The sequence below is a fragment of the Pterocles gutturalis genome, unplaced genomic scaffold (assembly GCF_000699245.1).
Source record: "Pterocles gutturalis isolate BGI_N339 unplaced genomic scaffold, ASM69924v1 scaffold10525, whole genome shotgun sequence".
Classification (NCBI taxonomy): Eukaryota; Metazoa; Chordata; class Aves; order Pterocliformes; family Pteroclidae; genus Pterocles; species Pterocles gutturalis.
The window spans coordinates 496-10,092 of record NW_010143425.1 but is presented as its reverse complement, the minus strand read 5'-3'; the positions used below and the strand labels follow the sequence as shown (position 1 = coordinate 10,092).

At 45.1% G+C, this 9,597-nt stretch overlaps 1 protein-coding gene across 1 annotated transcript; it reads right to left on the bottom strand.

The window, feature by feature from the left end:
- Positions 1-4,091: 4,091 nt before the first annotated feature.
- Positions 4,092-9,269, bottom strand: LOC104458095 (CLIP-associating protein 1-like; the record flags this gene model as incomplete). The annotated part of the gene is made up of 6 exons (XM_010084732.1): positions 4,092-4,159; positions 5,282-5,379; positions 8,112-8,187; positions 8,275-8,366; positions 8,830-8,933; positions 9,191-9,269. Coding segments are annotated over 6 exons (517 nt in total), but the record flags the coding sequence as incomplete, so codon positions are not given.
- Positions 9,270-9,597: the final 328 nt, after the last annotated feature.

Below are 9,597 nucleotides of genomic sequence, written 5' to 3'. Positions count from 1 at the left end.
TGAATATAAAACATATGAATTATTTTCATAGACTTAAAATTCACATTCTGATTAGCGCTGATTCATTAGATTTATTCATGGGATCAGAAAATGCCCCATTATTTTAACCACCTTTTCTAGGAGACTGAAGAGTTTTCTCTCTAGTTGTGTCTTGGGCAGCATTAGTTAAGGAACCTTTACCAGTTTACAGAATACTTGCTCATCTGCAAATTACTCCTGATACACAAAAAAAGCTGCAGCAGTTGCTTCCTTTTATTTACATTTTTGGTGACCTGCTAGAGGAAACTTATCCCAAACAAGCAGTCTCAGAGCTAAGAGACCAGCTTTAGTCATCATTCTGTTTTGACCAGTTCTTTTGCCGTATTTCACCATTTCAGAAGCCACGGTTGCTTCCCCACCTGCCCAGTACCGCTACGTTCTGCAATAAATGAGGTTGGACAACCATTCAAGCCTTGTAATTAGTACAGCTCCAGCACCCCGGGCCACAGCTCAGTTACGAGTGACACTTTAGCCAACAGCTTGCTCTTGGTCACCCACCAGAGAAGTACAGATTCACTGTATTGACCCATAAGACCACATTAAAAAAAGTTAGATTTGATCTTTGATCATCAGCTGGAAAGTCATGATATAGCTTCACTTAGCCTTCCCATCTCAGAGGCACGCATTAACCCTGAACAGCAGAAAGTCCTTCCCCAACAGGTGAAGGATGTTACTTTTCAGCCGGGTCTGTTGTGCAGACACACCCAACACGGGGAGCAGCTCAGGGCAGAAAACCCAGCGCCAGGGAGCTGACACTGCTCCTCCCGCAGTGCCGTTTCAAGCTGACGAGGGCTTACAGACTGCAGTCTGCACAAACCGTTGCCAGTCTGCCTCCCAAAACCTCTGGGACACTCATGCAGCCTGCGCAGAGCTAGAAATAGTACATGGTAGCTACAGATGGGGACTAACGTGAGCTTTTAAGACACGGTATAATTCCACCATATTGCCCGAAGTCATCTGATCCAGCTGATACAACATGAAGGTTACAGTATTAGGTAGTGTGTTCACACGCTTACCACTGCTGTAACCTGGCACCGTTACAATCTATAGTAGTGGTACTAATGATAACAGATAGACATCCTCATAATCAATACCACACTCTGTCAGACTCCAAGGGTTAACACGACTGAGACAGCTATTTCCTGAGAAAAGCTAATCTTTTGTATGTGTGATATTTATCATCTTTTCTGGTGATTTTGACAGCTGCTGAAAGTGTCACCTTTGTTCAAAAGCTGCATGAGGTGTCAGGGCCACAAGAAAACTGACAAACTTAGCTTGTCTTTAGGCCATAATAAACGTGTGACCACGGGTGAAGATAAGCCTCCTCCACTGGCTTACACAACCCCAAAAAGATAAACTGGAAGTTGCACAGAGCTGTTGACATTTTAGATATAGTGAGCATGGACACGGTATTCATGCTGTGCTTGGAGGGAGAGGAAGAAGCAACAAACCAGCCTGTAGCACTATGGGAAACTGAACCCTCCCCTCACACAGAGAAAGATATTAATAACTGTGTCATTATTAGCTTCACAAATGGGAACTACTTTAAAATTAACTCATGCAACTACAGACTTTTTATTGTTAGGGAAGATGAAAAGGTTCTGGCAGAGCAATGGGCAACCCTACCCTTTCCACACCTTACTCTTTGACCCCTTAACACTCCTCTACTCTGCCCAACTCCCTTTTCCCCAGGCTACGTTCTGGTCTCAGTGGCCAAGCAGGAGGTTCAACAGAGGAGAAATGTAACACACCCACTCTAGGGATTGCATCCAGCCACAGCACAAGCAAGGACAGCGAGACATCAGCAGATCGGGTTAAGTAGAGTGAGGAAAACAGGAGTACTCGTGTCTGGAAGCACAAAAAAAGCCTGTCGATGGAGTCAAGGACACTACATATGGTGTGTAAGGTCTCAGTCACTGCATGTGCAAGAAAGTTAAATCCTCAAATTCATCAAAACAATGACAGTGGAAGGGGTATTAAAAATAATTCTCAATGAGGCTTAAAACTAGAAGATCTAATACACACAGATGCTTTACTTGCACTTACAAAAACAAAAAATGTTCCTATGGAATCCTTCCTTGGCAATTTTAAAACAGATTGTTTGCTCTCTTGGAAAGAGATGACACTAAGAATAGCCAGCCCAGAAGAGATTGTCCTCATTGTCCCATCTGGCTTCTTTTGATATTTTCTATGGTGCCAGCACCCTTGAGTCACATCACAGTATGCACTAGGATGTTCAGTCTAGAGACCAGAATCACCTCTCAAAAGCCAAGGATTAGCAGGTGTCATCTCTGGTACTGTTCTGGGATGTGTAGATACTAAAGTGATTGCACAGCTAACACTTGTATTGCAAATAAATTAACTCTTGTTTCTTGGTTGGTCTTCACTGAAGTTTATTCTCACATGTATCTTACCTGTTTCATACTAAATACTCTTCTAATCAAGTTGTGACATACCTGATTTTCTACTAAGACCACTTTCATTTGGATTAGAAAAACCCCTCTGTAAACTTAGCTTAAATTTGGCTAGCGGCACATTAAACTCCTAAATCTTTTCCCCTGCCCCTAAAGAAACCCAACAGAAATCCCATCCGCAATCATCATCCCACCACAGCATTTGTTTACAAAGACCCTGTAGCAACACATCTCACCACAGAGCACAAGTCTACCTCCTCAAACTCCAGACAACAGCAATCTATATAGTACAATGATGCATCAAATTAAATTTTTTTTTGAAAGCTCATTCTATTCCACTAATAGCAAAACAAAAATCCTACCTTAGGCTAGCCAAGAGGAAAGCAGAGAAGGTGGATCAGCAGTAAGCCTGTTTCAGTTTGAGTTAGAATTTCAGAACACACACCTACAGTTTGTAAACCTTAAGATATTTGGTAAGGGATTAAAAATTTACTTCACCTCCTTTTAAAAAAAGTACAAGGACATTTGTTTCCAAACTGCACTTTTTTGCCACTGTAAGCCTCATCTACTTATACAGCCAATATTTTCTCACATTAGGTAAACACATAATTTTAACCCACTCCATCACAGAGGAACCTGCACTGGGTCTACAGTACTCCCAGACGTACAAGAGAATCACATCACATTTCTGAATAAACCAAAATATAACTTCATAATTTTAAAGTAAGTAATTTTTATTCTTTCCTGCAGGGATGAAGTTTACCATATTTTAAAACAGATACAGCAAGAAAAATGGTGCCTAGAAGAAGGTACTTTTTCCTACTTTAAAGAGCAGAGACTTGTCTGCTCTCCCAGCTTCAGAGTACGGTGGGAGAGACTGGGGACATCACCTCTCCTGCTCTCAGCCTCACGAAAGGTGTGAGCGTGATACGAACCCGCAGCACTGAACCCATGTTCTTCATGTCTGCCCTGCTTGGCTGCTGGCAGAAAGATGGATTCCCTCACCAAGAATTCTCTCAAAAATCTATTCCTAAAAAGAGTGATACTTAGTAAAAATACTTTCTAGCTCATGAGCTTATCTATAAGAAAAGCAGTAATAAACACTTGTTTTTAAAGCAAAATGCTAGTCTCGGACAAGAAAGACAGAATTAAGGCTCTGATAAGGGTTTTTGACTATCAGTCATAAACATACAAACTACACAAACAACGTGACCTTCCAATGGACCACTACTATATTAATATGCACACTTTCTGTGCTATTTAGGGCACTGAACAGAAAAGGTTTATTCTCTTAAATTACTATTTAATTTACCTTATGAACAATTTAAACAAAGATGGACATAGATTTGAGAACAGAAGATGTATTTCCCTAAAGAAACTCAAGAGGAAAAGAAGGACAGCTCTAGCAACACCTTCTGTTCTTGAACCTTATGCTTCATTCTTCTTCTGATACTACTAGGAAGACAGAGCAGGCTAGCTAAACACCATTTTGCTGTAAAAGCTATATGTAAATTTCTGAACAACCATCCATCCTTGTTTTCCCTAACAGAACGCTTGCTCTGTGTCCATTTGAATGCCTCACCAACTGAAAACTGCTAAAAACCACTGGAAAGAGAATACAAGTAATCTTCTACTCACCACTTGAACTCTGGATCATGTTTCCAGATTTTTGGACCTCATCAAATTTTGTAAAAATCACATTCAACCTGTTTGAAAGTTAAAGAAATACACCATGAGCAGCTGAATTTAACATTCAGTAATCTTCTAATTTAAGAGGTTATAGGACAAATTTTGCTTCACTCAGGTCATTGGGAACACTGTCAAACATGTCACTGTGGAGGGAAGTTACTCAAAAAAACTATGACAACATGCCACAGCTGACAACAAAAAACTGAGAAACAACTGACAAGACAGAGGTGTAAGAGATACAGCTGGAAATACTACATTACTGAAGATGTGACATGTCTATCTGTAGATGCATTTCCAGTTCATTAGCAGTTTGTCTACCTTAACTATTTCCAGAAATACCACAAAAAATGCCCCTAAAAACCAGCTTCACACAACAATTGTCTTTGGCCCTGACACTTCTTTCCCATTCATGTCACAGGCCTGGTGGAGCAGAAGATCCTTATCACATCTCATTATTCCTTCCCAGATAGTTCATTACTTTAAGCCACATCATGGCAGCAGATGTTTTCACTGGAGAGCAAGAGACAACAGCACTGCTTCCCCCTGCATGCACCCCCACTCTGAAACCACCTCTTCCCTCCGACCTCTGTGCATGGACACACGGCCTCTCCTCCGTCCTCAGGGCTAACCACGCTACCACGCTCCACTCTGCGTGCAGGAGATTGCGGCAAGAGGCAGAGCAGCTTTCTTACCACAACCTGAAGAGGCAGAAGCGGGGGGACAGGGCTTTGGTTTTAGTTGCGGGGCTTTTTTTAATAAAGCCTTGGAAATGATGAGACTGACTGTGGGATTTTTTTCTTATGACAGCCTTCTAAGTTGCATGAACACAGGCTACTCTGAGGTGTCTTCTCTACATATGTAGAGCACACAGGAAAAACACATTTAGTTTCAAATCCGTTAACTACACATCTGTAATAATGTTATTGGTTTTACAAAGATGCCGTGGCATACTTGGGCAAAGGTACAGGATCTACGTTAAGTGAAACCTGAGTAAATGCTTGTAGGATGAAAAAAATCCACCAAACCCTGATCCCAGGAAAGGGTTCAATCATGCAGCTCTAAAGGAAATCTTCTAAAGGAAGGAGGGGAATAAAAAGCAGCCCGAAAGTAGTGAAGACATAAGGACATTCTCAGCTTACCGAGATTGGGGTAGTCCTTTTTTACCAAGATCAGCCCTTACACGTTCACCAACATGTCTGTAAATTTCCACAAGGCTGTTTATTGCTGCATCTCGAACCTGAAGGTGAGATATGAAAGAAATCAATCACCTTTATAATTTAAATAAATAAATCCCTGCCCTACCTTGGAGAAAGAAATTTGCATATTTCTCAGCATCAACAGTTGCCACTATACACATTACCACACAGTTCATGAAGGAGCTTCCATCCTTGCATTTCAGGTATTAGCAGTTATCAGCAGGTCTAGTTTAACTGAAAAGACAGTCAAGACATAATATGAAAGGTTTTGTACACAGGGAGCTCAGCTGCCTTTGCCAAAGTCTACCCACTGTGTGCAGTAGGTACATTTACTGGATCAAAAAAGCAAGAAGAGAGACACGCATAGACCTTACATTACTAGTGCGTTATAAAGCAAACTCATTTTTAATGCCATCTTACAAACTTATGTTTGTGTTAATAGCAAAATATGGAGGGAGGGAGGAGTAATCAATCACCTGAGACACCATGAATTTTGCATGTCTTCCAAACTGATTCGCAAGAGATTTCCAAGCGCATCCTTCCCTCCATGCAACAGAAGAGCCACAAATCTGATTTAAGTGTCACCTTTCTGTACTGAGCCCCCTTCCTTCATCAGACACTGCAGGCAGAAAAGGTGAACTCTACTCTGCCTGCAGAAATAGCTACAGAGCCATGCACTACTTCTTCTGAGAAAATGGCCCAACAGCTACCTGGGTACCCGCACGCATCAGGACACAGGATATTTTGTGGGCACAAGCTAGAATTGCCCATAGGTGGGAGTCAAAGAGCAGACACACCTGACTTGCTTCCTAGCCAAAAACCCCCCAACGGCTGACTCGTGCTCATCTCACCCCACTCTCCTGCTCCGCAGTTTTCCCATTCAGCAGGTCACTGCCAGCTTCCAAAGCGCTGCCGTTGCTCATGCCAGCCCTCACCCAGCGGTCTCGCCTCCCTTCTCTCTGCCCATCAGCCCCACACGCAGGACTCCTGGGACACAGCTCAGGAGACACTCTTCAGTGTCCCCAGTTTCTGGGTTTGCAGCCCCTAACCCAGCCGTGCTCTCTGCCTCCAGCAGCCAGGGAGGGGAGGTCACAGCACCCACATCTCTGCCTCCAGCGAGTCCACCTGCCCTGGAGCCTGGGCACCAGCCGCAGGGGCATGGCAGCCAGGGCATGCTGACAAGCTCTGCCGTACCCCCACCCTGCCACATGCCCCCTCCAGCCATGGCACACAGCACAGCCAGCCCCACAGGTCCTCACAGCACGACCAGGAAGGATTGCCTCTGTTTGTTCAGCTAATCAGTGTAGTTGCAGGACTGGGTAAACCCCATTTTGGGCAAGGCAGGGAGCTCCTGCTATCAGACTTGTTTTTATCTACCACAGCAATAACAAAGCTTTAATGCTCAATTTTATTTTTGAGAAAATAGTCATAGTTTAAATACAGTTTTCAGACCAGATGTTCACTGGGTTCCACAAGCTCTTAAACTGGATTTGTTGGAAACAACAAAGCCTAAAGACACTCATTTTGAGAGGGGCGGCAACAAAACACCTTCCCTGTCCGTAACAAAAGGGATAAACGCTGCACTGGACCTGGATCCCTGTTTCTCCACCATGTCTCACCAAGAGAGGGCAGCATTGACCACGCATCAGGCAGCCCGGCTCTCCCAGAGCTTGGAGAAGGCACTTGCAGAGCAGAACCAGCCCTACGGGAGCCCGGGACCGATGTCTGCAACCAGGAGCCACTTTGACAGCAATTTGTGTCTGATCACTTCAGGCATGAACTTTATGGGGATGAGACACCAGACCCAGGATAAGGGGCGGGAGATCAGCCTTATTTCCCACTGCAGCTGGGGACAGGGATAACAAGCTGTGCCAGGCACATAGAAGAGACACTGCAGAGGGACAACATGCCTCAGTCCCCTCACCAACTTCCTGATTCATTCAACAGCTCAAAGACAGGACCATGGTGTCTGTCTGTGCAACAAGTCAAAGTCCTAAACCCAGTGTCCCCTCAAAAGAGTAACAGCTTTCTCAGCCGTGGCTCAGAACTACAAAGGACACTGAACATTAAACTTCCTTCAAAACTCATCGGGGTGACAGATCTATTGTTCTGCACAGGCACAACCAGCAAGGGAAGGCTGCTTCACGCTCAGTCTTCCTCGTAAGCAAGAGGAGGCCCGACAGCCATAGGAACATGTCCAACTCCAGAGCCAGCGTAAACCCATTCCCCAGTTGGCTACCCCACACTTCCTTCCAGCTAAACACTCCAGACCTGGATCGTGTGTATGCATCACCCATGCTAGGAGAGCAATGGGAATATTAAAAAACTGCTAATACCCGTGTCACATTACATTAGTTTGAACCCTGCTTCCCTATCAGGCTGCCCCACTGGTTCCATTTGCCCTCCTGGCCCAGACTGGCTCTGGTCTGAAGGCAGAAGGGTGCTGCACTGAGCCCGGACAGATTCCCACAGCCTCCCCCGCATTCAGGCTGTAAGGCACAGGCGCTCCCCTTCCACAAAGGTTTCCTGCTCTGTTCATCTCACCTGCAGATTCATGTTGTTCTGTTCAACTCTTGGAGTAACTGATATGCTGGTTTAGACAGACTTTAAATCGTACCTCTTCAAAACCAGACAAGGGCTCCTCACGAACAGCATCGTTCTGAGTTCATCAGCAGCAGCACAATTAGCTAATTTACCAGTCAGAACACAGAGCCTCGCTTACCAACAAGGCAATCAGTGAAACCTTTAGACATGACTCACAGCAAAAGCTTACCTGGCTGTTTGGATCTCCAAGTAAGTTACATATATGTGGCACTATCTTACTCAGTGTCAAACTCTGAGCTCCAGATCTGGGAATAAAGAACAAAAGAACACCAATGTTAATCACAGAGCAGGCTTGTGTCCATAATGCAGGTTTGCAGGAGGTCCTGACTTACGCATTGAGTGTTGCAATAAGGCAGAGGCAAATCCCTTCTCTCGTCCGGAAATTCTTGTGTTTGAATCCTCCTAGCATCCTGTCCCACACATACTGTGGAAGACAGAAAAGAAGCTGAGATGGGAAAAAATGAGGCAGGGGAAGAGACAGATTCTTTCCTCCAGCAGACATACACCATAACATCTCTGGAGCTTAACATCCATCCAAGTAGACAAGACAAGAAGTAGAAAGACACTTTTAGGTTTGATTCTTTGTTCTGAGCTGACAGAACAGTAACTCTCTGCTAGCTAAAACAATACCCTTACTTAGAGAAAGCAAGCGCCTTCCAAAGACCCAGAACAACTACTCTGACATCCACCCATCGGAAATCCACTGACACTCACACTCCCACGTGTACTCTGACATGCAACAGCATACTCAAGTGAAGCAAATATCTCATAACAAGGTGCAGGGAGATGAAGCCAACTCAGACAGAAAAAAACCCTCCAACAGAAAAAAGTTCTCCTTTTTAAGCAGCCAGTCACTCACTCACACTACAAAGGGCTGACAAGCGTACCTGAGGGTTAGCAGCTTGTTCCATGATCTTTAGCAGCAAGGTCTGGTCCTGCTCCCTCACCGAGTCCTTAGAGTCTCCCAGCCTATCAAGTAAACTTGGCAGCACTGAGGAAAAAAAATAGGAACATCCAAATTTCTCAGAAGAAAACTGTCACAAGGGCACAGCCCTCTGCTCCCCCTCTGCCTGACAGAGGGGCAGCCCCCCTGCCCTTCAGCAGAGCCTGAAACCGCAACGAGCCTCCCGAGGGCTCTCCAGGAGAGAAAAAAAGGCCTTGTGTACACAGTCCAAAGCCTTTGTGTACAGCAGCCGGGGGGTCTTTACCAGGGCGATGGCGACACCCCCTCACACACACCCCCCTCACCTGTGCCAATCTGGGCCTTGAAACGATCTTGCAAGCGGGACACTAGCGCAGAAAGGATGTCAATCCCCAGGAGAACCACCTGCAAGCACAGGACAGATGGTATTTTAGAGTGCAGCCCTTCACCCCCAGCATCGGCAAACATCTCCAAGAGACAGGAGCGCAGCACATGCTGCCCTGGCCACGCCACCACTCAGCCTCCATCTGCTCCAGGGCCACATTCGCTGAAGGAACAGGGCTGCAGATACACACCACTCCCCTCCTTGCATGGCTGCTGACAGAGAAGGCAAGCGAGTCATTTATAAACAGAAAAGCCCCCAAAGTATTGCTCCCTGTGACATTTACAAGCCAAAATTCACTGCCAAGAACTTGACAAAGTCACCAACTGGAATTGCCGCTCAGTGCTAAAA